The sequence below is a fragment of the Mastacembelus armatus genome, unplaced genomic scaffold (genome assembly GCF_900324485.2).
Source record: "Mastacembelus armatus unplaced genomic scaffold, fMasArm1.2, whole genome shotgun sequence".
Taxonomy (NCBI): domain Eukaryota; kingdom Metazoa; phylum Chordata; class Actinopteri; order Synbranchiformes; family Mastacembelidae; genus Mastacembelus; species Mastacembelus armatus.
The window spans coordinates 913,152-927,358 of NW_022872866.1; the positions used below are offsets into that span (position 1 = coordinate 913,152).

The window sequence follows — 14,207 nt, forward strand, 5'->3', positions numbered from 1 at the left end:
CCTTCCCACTGATTCATTACTGACCTCAGTGTTTCAGTGTTTCCTGTTTGGGTCCAACCTGCTTCTGTCCACTGTTTCAGTCCAACCATCAGATCTTCGTCTGGATATGAGGTTTTTTATAGAGCAGCACTAAAATATCTGTGAGACTTTATGAGACTTGATCATGACAAATATATTTTTCTCTTCACATTTTCATCTTCCTAACAAATCCTGTTACTCTGATTAGTGTTAATGGTCTTTTACAGGGTCCAGGCTTCTTGCCTTTGGTTCTGATCTGTTCTTTGCACTTTGATAGTTCTGGTTCAGACTTTTTTTTATCATCGATATGAGGAACTTCTGCAGTTTGGGTGGAAACAGTGTGTGTTCAGCACAGCGAGGGGTCGACGAGCAGCGACACACCTCCCGGCTACACTCTCTGGTTCTGCTGGGCTTTTGGAGTGCACCCTAGCAGAATCTAATCTCAATGTCTTATTTTTCTGTGTTTCATGGCAGGACAATAGAGCAGCTTAGGGGGGTCCGTGTTCAGTGACCGTTGTCTGCTGCTCCGACTCCCCACGGCTCTAATTGGTGCTTTGTCCGTCCACGTCTCGCCTCATTAGAGCCCACAGGACCCGCGGGCCGGAACAAATCCACCATGTCATCTGCTCAGAGCAGCTCCAACTGCTGGTGTGACCAGGTCTGTGAAGGCCAGTGCAGTGCTGTTTATTAGGAACCCCTGTGTCGGACCCGGTCTGTTTATTAGGAACCCCTGTGTCGGACCCGGTCGGTTTATTGGGAACCCCTGTGTCGGACCCGGTCAGTTTATTAGGAACCCTTGTGTCGGACCCAGTCGGTTTATTGGGAACCCTTGTGTCGGACCTGGTCGGTTTATTAGGAACCCCTGTGTCGGACCCGGTCTGTTTATTAGGAACCATTGTGTCGGACCCAGTCGGTTTATTGGGAACCCCTGTGTCGGACCCAGCCGGTTTATTGGGAACCCCTGTGTCGGACCCAGCCGGTTTATTGGGAACCCCTGATCACTGATCAGTACCAGAGTCCAGACCGAGTCATGCAGGAGGAAACAGTGGTGCCCCCTGGTGGTAACTGGTATCTGTCTGTTCACCTGTGATCAGGTAAAACGCAGCAGTTCAGCTGTGATCCAGGTAAATCTCAGCTGGCGACTGTGAGTCTGAACAACTCACGGCGTCGCTGAGGTTCACCTGAACGCAGCACAGTCACTTCCTGTTTAAAACTGTAAAGATATATGGAAAATATAAAACAGTTTCTGGTTTATTAGCAGAGAGGCAGGAAAACAGCTGCATTTTAGATGTAAATTATATAGTTCAACTGCACAAAACATGAGATTTAGGATGAAATGGAAATAAATGGTTTGTTTTTTGTGTGTGCAGGTGTGTGTGCAGGTATGTGCAGGTATGTGCAGGTATGTGCAGGTATGTGCAGGTGTGTGCAGGTATGTGCAGGTATGTGCAGGTGTGTGCAGGTGTGTGCAGGTGTGTGTAGGTGTGTGCAGGTGTGTGCAGGTGTGTGCAGGTGTGTGCAGGTGTGTGCAGGTGTGTGCAGGTGTGTGTAGGTGTGTGCAGGTGTGCGTAGGTGTGCGTAGGTGTGCGCAGGTGTGCGTAGGTGTGCGCAGGTGTGCGCAGGTGTGCGTAGGTGTGCGTAGGTGTGCGCAGGTGTGTGCAGGTGTGCGCAGGTGTGTGCAGGTGTGTGCAGGTGTGTGCAGGTGTGTGCAGGTGTGCGTAGGTGTGCGTAGGTGTGCGCAGGTGTGCGTAGGTGTGCGCAGGTGTGCGTAGGTGTGCGTAGGTGTGCGTAGGTGTGCGCAGGTGTGGGCAGATGTGTGTGCAGGTGTGCGCAGGTGTGCGCAGGTGTGTGCAGATGTGTGTGCAGGTGTGTGTAGGTGTGCGCAGGTGTGCGCAGGTGTGCGCAGGTGTGCGCAGATGTGTGTGCAGGTGTGGTCAGGTGTGCGTAGGTGTGCGCAGGTGTGTGCAGGTGTGTGCAGATGTATGTGCAGGTGTGGTCAGGTGTGCGCAGGTGTGCGCAGGTGTGCGCAGGTGTGCGCAGGTGTGTGCAGATGTCTGTGCAGGTGTGTGCAGGTGTGTGCAGGTGTATGCAGCTACCTGTGGACAGATGACACCTGTGTGTCCACCTGTGGAGTCAGACTGAGGCTCAGAGCTTTCTGATGTTGATGATACTGCATCAGGAACTGGCTGGAGAGCGACCAGAGGCCGGCGGTTCCTGATGCATTGCCTTCAGCACCAAAACACACACAAGCTCCACCCAGTGACACCTGACGGAGGTCGAGGCTTCAGAACCGTCCTGCTACATCCAAACCGAACCCACTGGACCCAGACACATGGTAAAAAATGGATTGATCTTATTCTCTGGTTATGTATCACCTGTTGTGTCAGACCTTCACACCCACCTGTCCTGGACTAACCCCGCTTTCCACCACTAGAGTCACATGACACTCCTGCTGTCATTTGATTGGTCGATGGTTCAGTGGATTAGGCTTCGTTCATCTTCTCGAACTCTGGTTGTTTGAATCCTTGTGACCATGAAGGTGTTTAACAATCTGTTTTACGTCCTGTCTGTGTCACTGTGGTCACTGGGATTCGCTCCGTCACGGATCATGTTTTGGTCCCTCTGACCAGGAAACGACTCAGTGAAGTGAAGCAGAACATGTTTTTAGTGGGGGCTTTAATTTGATCTCAGTAGGTGTTGGACAAAGTGCCAGGTGTGACATTCATCAACAGTAACACAGTTACTGTCTTTATTATGACCTGAGGATCAGCTGAATATCAGCAGCAGCTACTTAAAGGTTGTAAAAACAGTCTTTAATGAAGACCAGACAGGCAAACCCAGTCAGCTCTGGTGCCCTGGATGTTACGTTCCTGTTGGAACATATGAGGTGTAATGTCTCTGGCTGCTGAGTCCCCACAGGTTGCAGGAAGAAATCCTCGTCTCAGTCCAGGTCAGTCGTCCTGTGTCGCGTCTTCAGAGTTTATTTCCTTCAGCTCAGCCTGTTCAGCTGCATCACCCAGCCTGTGTCTGAGAACACAGTCCATGTTACTACCTATGTACTTCTAATGTGAAGTACTTTATATACCGCTGGGTAACTGACGTTAACTACCTTATATACTTCTAATTTGAAGTACTTTATATACCGCTGGGTAGCTGACGTTAACTACCTTATATACTTCTAATTTGAAGTACTTTATATACCACTGGGTAGCTGACGTTAACTACCTTATATACTTCTAATTTGAAGTACTTTATATACCGCTGGGTAGCTGACGTTAACTACCTTATATACTTCTAATTTGAAGTACTTTATATACCGCTGGGTAGCTGACGTTAACTACCTTATATACTTCTAATTTGAAGTACTTTATATACCGCTGGGTAGCTGACGTTAACTACCTTATATACTTCTAATTTGAAGTACTTTATATACCGCTGGGTAGCTGACGTTAACTACCTTATATACTTCTAATTTGAAGTACTTTATATACCGCTGGGTGGCTGACGTTAACTACCTTATATACTTCTAATTTGAAGTACTTTATATACCGCTGGGTAGCTGACGTTAACTACCTTATATACTTCTAATTTGAAGTACTTTATATAGCGCTGGGTAGCTGACGTTAACTACCTTATATACTTCTAATTTGAAGTACTTTATATACCGCTGGGTGGCTGACGTTAACTACCTTATATACTTCTAATTTGAAGTACTTTATATACCGCTGGGTAGCTGACGTTAACTACCTTATATACTTCTAATTTGAAGTACTTTATATACCGCTGGGTAGCTGACGTTAACTACCTTATATACTTCTAATTTGAAGTACTTTATATACCGCTGGGTAGCTGACGTTAACTACCTTATATACTTCTAATTTGAAGTACTTTATATACCGCTGGGTAGCTGACGTTAACTACCTTATATACTTCTAATTTGAAGTACTTTATATACCGCTGGGTGGCTGACGTTAACTACCTTATATACTTCTAATTTGAAGTACTTTATATACCGCTGGGTAGCTGACGTTAACTACCTTATATACTTCTAATTTGAAGTACTTTATATACCGCTGGGTAGCTGACGTTAACTACCTTATATACTTCTAATTTGAAGTACTTTATGTACCGCTGGGTAGCTGACGCTAACTACCTTATATACTTCTAATTTGATGTACTTTATATACCGCTGGGTAGCTGACGCTAACTACCTTATATACTTCTAATTTGAAGTACTTTATATACCGCTGGGTAGCTGACGTTAACTACCTTATATACTTCTAATTTGAAGTACTTTATATACCGCTGGGTAGCTGACGTTAACTACCTTATATACTTCTAATTTGAAGTACTTTATATACCGCTGGGTGGCTGACGTTAACTACCTTATATACTTCTAATTTGAAGTACTTTATATACCGCTGGGTAGCTGACGTTAACTACCTTATATACTTCTAATTTGAAGTACTTTATATACCGCTGGGTAGCTGACGTTAACTACCTTATATACTTCTAATTTGAAGTACTTTATATACCGCTGGGTAGCTGACGCTAACTACCTTATATACTTCTAATTTGATGTACTTTATATACCGCTGGGTAGCTGACGCTAACTACCTTATATACTTCTAATTTGAAGTACTTTATATACCGCTGGGTAGCTGACGTTAACTACCTTATATACTTCTAATTTGAAGTACTTTATATACCGCTGGGTAGCTGACGTTAACTACCTTATATACTTCTAATTTGAAGTACTTTATATACCGCTGGGTGGCTGACGTTAACTACCTTATATACTTCTAATTTGAAGTACTTTATATACCGCTGGGTGGCTGACGTTAACTACCTTATATACTTCTAATTTGAAGTACTTTATATACCGCTGGGTGGCTGACGTTAACTACCTTATATACTTCTAATTTGAAGTACTTTATATACCGCTGGGTAGCTGACGTTAACTACCTTATATACTTCTAATTTGATGTACTTTATATACCGCTGGGTAGCTGACGCTAACTACCTTATATACTTCTAATTTGAAGTACTTTATATACCGCTGGGTAGCTGACGTTAACTACCTTATATACTTCTAATTTGAAGTACTTTATATACCGCTGGGTAGCTGACGTTAACTACCTTATATACTTCTAATTTGAAGTACTTTATATACCGCTGGGTAGCTGACGTTAACTACCTTATATACTTCTAATTTGAAGTACTTTACATACCGCTGGGTAGCTGACGTTAACTACCTTATATACTTCTAATTTGAAGTACTTTATATACCGCTGGGTAGCTGACGTTAACTACCTTATATACTTCTAATTTGAAGTACTTTATATACCGCTGGGTAGCTGACGTTAACTACCTTATAACCTTATATACTTCTAATTTGAAGTACTTTATATACTCCTGGGTAGCTGACCTTAACTACCTTATATACTTCTAATTTGAAGTACTTTATATACTGCTGGTGGAAACGTACCTTCCCTCCTCAACATCGAAGATGTTTTCAGGCAGACGGATGTTCAGTGTCTCTGGGAGCAGGAAGACCAAGCCGCCGCTCACTATTCCCGTCCCAGCGAAGATGAGCGGGGGCAGAAACAACCAGACGTCCTCCAGCATCATGATCATCGGAGCCAAGGAGCTTCCGATCCGACAGAGACAGGAAGTGTATCCTAACCCACACTGCCTGTCAACACCACACACAAGGTCCTTGTTTCAGTATCAACACAGTCCTGAGAGCTGCAGTTCCCCACAGACCAGACCAGTTTGGATCAAATAACTTTCCCCTGAAATTTCCTGACCCCATCCTCAAGATGGACTTTAGCTCCATGGCTTTAACAAAGGGTCCAGCTGCTGATTCACTATGTGAGTCCAGATCCCATCCAGAAACTGACAGCACCAATGAATGTGTGTGAATCTAGAACCTGGTTCAGCTTATGGGTCTGTGCTGTAGACCTCCATTGTCCAACAACTATGACAACCACAGCAGGGAGCCACACACATGTCGTCCAATCCAGGAGATATTTGTCTGTAAACATGGATTTTTCCTCCAATGACAATTCTGAACAGTATTTTAATGTAATTTGCACATTTTGATGTTTCTACTTTTATTTTACAAAAATGACACAAATACAGTTTTTTTTTTGTAGTGCCTGTTTCCTTTAAGCCTTGAATAAATAAATGTTTAATATGATCAGCTGATCAGTACTTTTGTTGTCTACTGGCTCTTTCTGGCTCAGCGTCAGTCAGGCTCATGGATCTGGACCCTGATGCGTTTGGGGTTTTACCTGAGGGTGGTCGGGTACAGTTCAGCTGAGTACAGGAAGGCCGTGGTGAACGCCGCCTCCGAGAAACCTTTGGCCACCACAGCGACACAGGTGCGGACCACAGAGTTCTCTGAGAGGGAAGCAGGTCATCACAGAAACATTACAGCAGCCTTTTTTCACTGAAGACACCAAAGACCCAGATATGAAGTAAACCTGAGTCCACGAGAAGAAAAGATGATCCTGTCCAAAGTTTGACAAGATGATGGGGAGCCTGTTTCCAGATGTTTCCCTCACATCTCACCTAAAGGGATGGCCGTGTTGACTCCGATCAGAGCTCCAGTGATGATCAGGAACCAGGCCTGGCTGTTCCGCCGGCCGATCCAGTCCAGGACGAAGAAGGTGAGGATTTTGGCGGGAATCTCTATGGCGCCGTAGATGAACTGTGTGAGGTAGATACTGACGCCAAAACCTGAGATCCTGAAGCTGATGCCATAGTAGAGGAAGGCAACAGCAAACCTGAGGGGACAACACAGCAGCACAGTCAGCATGGACCCACACACACGGCAATCACACCTTCAGAAGGTCCATCCGGTACCAGAATAATCCGGAGCAGAGGGTGATCTTCCTCAGCTGAGGAGTTCTGACCAGGTCCAGGTAGGAGTGGTTCTTCTCAGCCACCTCAGACACTGTCACCTTCGCCAGAGTCTGGAACAAGCAGACAGATCAGGTCAGAAAGAAACAGCCCGTCACATTTCAGATTTTGACTCTGTCAGTAAAACAGCAGGGTCTTGGTTTGATCCATGTTTAACACAAAGACAATAAATAAGTCCAGCTCCTTCTGTTTCATCTTTTTAAGTGAGGTAAAGTCAGTGTCTCTCACTTCCTGGACAGATGTTTCACAATAAAAGTACCTCAAATAATGCATCTCATCCCGCCGGTAGGTGAAGTAGGGCCCTACTGGCCTTTACATATGGGACTGATACAACGTTTATTCAGTAGTAAGACAGCAGTCAGACTGGCTGCTGTAGTTCAGGCCAAACAGATCATCCACATCCCAGATGCTGTTTTCCCTCAGTCCTGATGTTTCAACAGTTTGAACAGACCAAACCAGATCAGATCTGATCCCACATTGGTTGGACGTTTATGGAGAAGCTTCTGATGGAGCCAAACTGGAAGGAACATATGGGAACCCAGCAGCTTTGGAGGAACCTGAGCACAAATGACGTTGTTGTTCTTCACATGTCCATTCAGTCTGTGCATGGGGGCAGTTTAGGAGCTCAGGGGGTTCACACCTGGTCCATGTCCCTGACACACATGGGTCAAACAGCAGGTCTGATGGAAACAGCAGGACTCTCAGGGATGTGGACTCAGACTGAGTGTCCTGATCAGCAGCTGTACCTCACTGCTCAGGCTGGACATGTTCTCGTTCTTCCCGTTCATCTTAGCGCAGTCAGTCAGATACTTCTTGGCCTCCTCCACTCTGCCGTTGGCCAGCAGCCATCGGGCCGACTCAGGCAGCCACCTGAACACACACACACAACAACACAACACACAACAACACATTTATTTACCATTTACCATAACACATTTATTTCTTTAGAATCCAGATTTGCTGAGTTCACTTCACTGACTCATGAAAAGTAAAAGAAAACTCTGAATCGTATTTTCATTCAGGTGGTTTCACTGTGGGATGTTTTCCAGCTCACCACCAGGAGACGATGACGACCGAGCAGGGCACCGACACCGCCAGCGTCAGGTGTCTCCAGTCCCGTATGAAGTAGGCCAGCAGGGCCAGCAGCATGTTCCCCACGCTCCACGACAAACTCATGATGGTGCCGGAGAAGGTCCGGTGCTTGACGTCGATCCACTCGATACCTGGGCACAGACTGATGACTGGAGCTTACTGCTGTTTTTACTGGGCTCTCCTCAAACATGATTTCAAACATTTAAACATTCAAAGTCTCTATTATGACTCTCAGGTTCTGCTCAGGAACAAATGTAGGAGTGTTTTTCCATGAGGGCATTAAATAAGAGGAAAGTTCTTATGTCAGGGTTAGGGTTAAAAACATAACACAGCCTCTCTCAGCATCTTTAAAACCAGCCTTTGTTTTTTAAACTCAAAGTTGTTTTGCATATTTCTGCAGACGTCCTGCTGCTGGTTCTTACCGAGGACGATGCTGATGATGGACATGCCGCTGAGGGCCACGCCGCACAGAGCTCTGAAGACGGCGAACATGACGTAGGAGGTGGAGAAGGCCGAGGTCACTCCCAGCATGGTGGCTGCTATTAAAGCCACCAGAAGCATCGACTTACGGCCAAACCTGCAACACACACACACACACACACACACACACACACAGGTTAGCTTCACCTGCACACTTGGCCTGTGTGTGTTACATGTCCTCGCTCTGACTGGTGTGTGTAGTTAAATGAAGCCTGACCACAAAGACGTCAGGACAACGTTTGTCTTTCTGTCAGTGTCGACTGGTCACAGACGTCCCCTGCTGGGCAGGTAGACATCAGCTGGACTCTTCTGTCCCTGCTGGTTTTGTGTTTCCACTGTTCTAAGGTGGGAATGTGTCTGTGTATGCAGAGACAAAGTCATGTGAAGACTCTGGTGTGTGTTTGCTTCGTTGGGTAACTGATATTTTGGGGCTTATTCAATAAAGTCACATGTTACACACACACACACTCACAGGTCTGTCAGCAGAGCAGCAGCTGACAGACCAACACACCACAAATAAGCCTGTGGATCAGTGCAGGACAGAGTGGTTCCATGTGAGATCAGTAGAACGTTGTGACTGCAGGTCACACTGATCTAATTTAATCCTTCAAAGTTTAATTGCTTCAGATGATCATAGTCTCCGGACCTATCAATGACCGGATCAATGGTCATTTCAGGAGCCGCATGTATGTCCTGTGATTATTTTGAGAGAAACGATGCAGATGAAACCCAAACTGTGTGTGATCACATTAACTGATTTAACCCAGACACGGACTATGTCACACTGTTGCTTTCATTATTGTGTTAAAGTGATGACGGTAAAGTCCTGAGCCTGGCATGACAGCAAGAAGTCATATTGTCTCATCTGAGGATCCTCCTTAAACATTAAATCCACGATAGTAAATGAAAATGAATATGAAGGTTCTCTAAACATCAATTTCTATTGTTTTCTTCAAGAACATTGTTCTTGACCTTCAGGTCCACTGACCCTCAGGCTTTAAAACGTCACAGATCCTGAAGAACTCACTTGTCGGAAAGCTGTCCGAACACAATGGCTCCAAACGTCACCCCGAGGAAGAAGTAAGTGGCCAGAACTTGATTAAGATGCTTCTCATCACACACCAGATCCCACTGCAGAGAGATAGACAGGTTAGCCCAGAGGCTGTGGAACCCCTAGAACACCTTAAAAAACCTGTGGAACACCTTAAAAAACCTGTGGAACATCTTAAAAAACCCCTGGAACAGACTGAACCTGCTCCGACCTTAGTGTTTGTTGCTGTGACAGGTATTTTCACACCCTGCACTAAACCTGCTGTAGAAAAACTGCTGGTGCAGAGAAGTTGTTAATTTTCTTGGAGCAACATCTGGTGGACATTAGAGGAAGTGCAGCTTAAAACGTTTGACACCAGCGTCCAAACTTAGTGACTGCAGCTGTTTTTATGTGTTGAGTCCAGTTTGTAACTGATTACAAGATGTTCCTATAACATAATGAGCAAATGTGAATTATTGTATTGTATATTCACAAGAGACCGTTTGGTTTTCTGATCCTGCAGCACAACCTCCACCTGCAGTGACTCCAGGTTTACTGCTTCTGCTCAGACTCGAACATTTAACCAAAACCACTGGAAAGATGGAAATGTGGTCCAGTCCAGTGTTCCCTCAGTTTGAGCTCTGGGTTTGGTCTCCTCCACCGCCTGAGGGAAATCTCTGGCTCTATTAAAAACTGAGCCATGAATACATGTGTTCAGTGCAGATTTCAGGTAGTATAGTTCCCAAACATAGTGCTTCTGTTCTCCTCAACCACAGACAAGGCCCAGGATGTGAACCTGGTCTGTGAGTTACAGCTGTGTCACCTCAGGACACAGTTCAGCCTGTGAGGAAAACTTTTCGGTCATACTGTTTCTTACTGTATTCTTGGTTCACAGGTTTTCATTTACAGGCTCATGTGTTTTTCATAATCATATCTGATGTTTTTGTTCTTCCTGACCTAGTACAGTCTGACACTGTGTCCCTCAGTCCCCGGGAACATAAACATCAGATATGATTATGAAAACACATGAGCCTTGGTGAACTCTGTGAATCAACCTGAAAAACCAAGAAAACAGTAAGAAACAATAAAAATCATGATCAGTAACAATAATCAGTCATTGAGACTCATTTTTCCATTACCAACCTAAAAAACGGAGAAATATATACATATATTACATACGTCCAATAAAGTGCAACTAGCACCTGCCTCCAGGACAAACTGCCTCGGCTCAGCAGGAGAAGGAAACTCAAATAAATGTAAATATTTCAGCCCCAGATGCAGAACTAGTCTAGGTGGAAAGTAAACAGTAGTTCTGTGCTAACCCTTCTCATGTCTGATCAACAACTGATCACATGATCTCTAGCCCCTCACCTCAGTGGCAGTTGTGGAACTAAACTGTGATTGGTCGTAGATCCAGCCATCTGGACAAGGCACCGTCCTGTTTTCTTGGGCGAGGTCAAAGGTTAGCGGCGGGTCGTAGATCCTGCAGGAGCTGAAGGAGCCGTCCTCCTGATGGGGGATCCTGAGGGCCAGCACCTCGGGGTCCAGGTCGTCCTCCAGGCTCTTGAGGGTGCAGCGGTGAGGAGGGGTGGCAGAGACGAAGTTGTGCAGGAGGAAGTGGAGGGGGAGGATGGCCCGGGGGAGGCACAGGATGAACAGCACCAGGAACTGGAACTTGGAGAAGCCGCCAACATCGTCCAGGATCTGCTCAAACCTCATGGCGACGAGATGGATGAGCTGAGAGCTGAGTCTCTGCTCGTCCTCTAATGTTTCTCTGTGTCAGTCCGCCTGCAGCTCAGCAGCCACCTCCTTCCACTGAGGGAGGAGGGAGGTGCTTTGTGTGTGTCTGTGTGTGTATGTGTGTGTGTGTGTGTGTATTTTTCTGTGGTTGTGTGGACAAAATTTAGTTTCCAACCACCGCTGACAGGACATTTCTGCACCCTGGGTGTCCCACCTAACCTGCGGCAGAGCAAACCGGTTCTTCTCAGAGGATCAGCTGTGCAGTTTGTGAAGTCACAATTGTGGTTTTGTAAGAGCTTCAAGTGTTTTTCACACCATCAGACCGACTTACTGCAGCCACAGTCACCACACTGTGTGTTTTAGGCAGCACCTTGGACAAAACTGTCTGTCAGGAAACAAACAAATTCACATCACTGTGTCCAATATGTCCAATATGTCCAATATGTCCAATATGTCTCCATCACACATTTCAATATGATCTTTTCTCTTGGCCCAGCTGTTGGTTTCTGCAGCTGTGCTGACATGGTCTTTCTGATTCTTGTGGCTTGTTGGTCTTTTTGTGTCTTTTTACAGGTGTGAGAGGTCCCAGGTTCAAATCCTGGATGAGCCCTCGATGAACCACTTGGGTTTAATGTTGGTCTGCCAGAAAGGTTCTGTTTGGAAGACTCACAAAGTTTGAATATATGAGTTTGGACTCAAGAACCAGCTTGTTCTCTACAAACATGACTTATATGATCAGCTGGTGCTAATGACTTCACAGCAAGTGCAGATGTTCATAATTATATGACTTATTTTGACTCCACCTGCTGAGTCGTAGTCCAGTACAGTTCTCAGTAGTGGGATATGAGTGCACGGACACTATCTGAGCCTGTACAGCAGGTGGCAGTAATGCACCAATATCTTGGTCTACTAACTGCCAAGAAACCTCGAAGTAGAGCAGGAACTAAACTGTGACCTCAGACACTTTGCTATGTGGGAGATTCCACTTTAATGTTTAATGTTTATTTTTGTCATCAACCAACAATAACCCACAATAACTTTTAATTCTAATTTTATTTTATTTCCTCCACATAGATTTTTTTAGATAAAGTTTCTGGTAGTGGAGGAGAAACACCAAGAGTGACAGGACAACACAAACAGATAATTATAAGAAAAACTAAATTCGCAGTAAGTATAATTTTCCACCACCAGGTGGCGCTACAGCCTGCTGCTGGTTATTAACATTTATCTGTTTATTAATCAAGTGCAACGTTGAAGCTTTAAACATGATCATTAATAATAGTTTTGATCAGTATTTGACTTTAAAGGCAGGAGTTTTCTATCATCAGTGTTTTTCTGATTATTTGACACAAACAGATGCTGCAGTGCTGACTGAAAACAAAGATTTGTTATGAACACGATGCACCACTTTGTTGCCAGAAAAAAGTACAAACCCAGAACTGAGTTTCTAACTTTAAATGTAAATATTTCTTTAACCCTGCTAAAGTAAAATAGGCCTTGTCAGCAACAGGGGTTTCTGTTTACCATCCGTAATGTCCTATATTAATAATCATGGTAATATCAATAGTCAGAGTGTCCTTGAACTCACCACCAATGCAGCGTTTGTGATTCAGACATTTCCACTGATGATTTATCCATCACACTTGTTTTGCATCAAAAGAAGAAACTCAGATCTGAAACTGGAGGACGAGTTAACATCTGTCTGTACTTTGTATTCAGGGACATAGGTACTGGTACTTTTACTTTGGGTACCTTAAGTACATTTGCTGCTGCTACTCACAGTGTGTATTTTTGTAACTATTTTTACAGTGAAACGTTTACTGAGTGTTTCCCTGAAACTAAAAGGGGAAGTGTCCTCGAGTGTGGAACAAAGTCAGAGATGATAATAGATTTGGTGCAGCGCTCTAGATGTGCAGGTGCAGTGACACAGGTGTGCTGTTGCCATGGTGACCTGACCTCCACGTAGAGGGAACAGCCGGGGAGAGACGACCAACTCTGTCCTCGTTTCTTCACGCTGACAACAGTCCAAACCGCCGCTGACAGGTGTGCAGCCTCATTTCTCCACAAACTGTGACTCGGTCCAACATACAAAGTCCTACTGCCACTAATACTCACCACAGCTGAGGACCTGTGTCTCCTGTTAGTCTGAGGAGAACTACAGTGACCTTTAGAGTGAACTTCTATGTTTGTGTGGTGTTTTGAAATATTTAGCTCTTCAGTTGGAGCCAGTGAGCTCAGAGCTCAGACACAAACAGGAAGTCAGAAAAAACTGAGAGACATGTTGAGAGTTGACTAAGTTAAAACGAGTTTTGACAGTCAACAGTCAAAGTTTGTCCTGAAGGTGGCACTAGAGGAGAGGTCAGGAGGTCAAGAGGTCATTCATGTAAAAGGTTCATAGTCTTGGGACTGAACAGATGTGACTCTGGACTCAGGTGTTGGACACACATCACTGAGTGTTATAAAGTATAACTGTACTCACTCTAATACAGTTTAGGGTTTACTTTATTATCCTTATTATTATTATAATTATTATCATTATTATTATTATTGTTATTATTATTATTATCATTGTTGTTGTTGACTCCTATATATTAGGTTTGTATATATTGAAAAATGAAATAATAATTATAATAATTATAATAAGCAATAATAATATTGCTTCACATGTAATTACCTTGAATAATTAGGTCATACTTTGCTCTGTGTTATAGAAGGAATATGTTTAATATTCATATGTTTGTTATCATGTGACTGTGGACACTTAATATATACATTAAATAAATAAAACTGTATTTTCATTTTTTGTCAGCCTGTAATTTTGCAGTTATTTTCTGGATAATAGAAACATCAGAATAAAGTAGTTGAAATATTAATTCAATATAACAAATATACAAATATTAAAGCGTGGAGTTAAAGAATT

At 44.2% G+C, this 14,207-nt stretch overlaps 1 protein-coding gene across 1 annotated transcript; it reads right to left on the reverse strand.

Annotated features, from left to right (window-relative positions):
• Positions 1-2,693: 2,693 nt before the first annotated feature.
• slc22a7a (solute carrier family 22 member 7a) lies at positions 2,694-11,406 on the reverse strand. Its single transcript, XM_026323952.2, has 10 exons — positions 10,919-11,406; positions 9,545-9,648; positions 8,460-8,614; positions 8,000-8,168; positions 7,692-7,815; positions 6,889-6,998; positions 6,595-6,809; positions 6,315-6,423; positions 5,507-5,713; positions 2,694-3,045 (listed from the first exon to the last, which is right to left on the reverse strand). Exons 1-10 carry the CDS (start codon positions 11,264-11,266, stop codon positions 2,970-2,972), a joined length of 1,617 nt encoding a protein of 538 aa, XP_026179737.1. The 5' UTR covers positions 11,267-11,406; the 3' UTR covers positions 2,694-2,969.
• Between the last annotated feature and the right edge of the window lie 2,801 nt (positions 11,407-14,207).

Bases quoted from the DNA above. Each gene is read 5' to 3' on its own strand.
- slc22a7a (XM_026323952.2), bottom strand. From the start codon at position 11,266: ATGAGGTTTGAGCAGATCCTGGACGATGTTGGCGGCTTCTCCAAGTTC. The intron at 6,810-6,888 runs GTACCGGATGGA...TTGTCCCCTCAG, and splicing joins CTCTGCTCCGGATTATTCTG to GTTTGCTGTTGCCTTCCTCT. The intron at 3,046-5,506 runs GTACGTTTCCAC...CTGTGTTCTCAG, and splicing joins TTCGATGTTGAGGAGGGAAG to ACACAGGCTGGGTGATGCAG.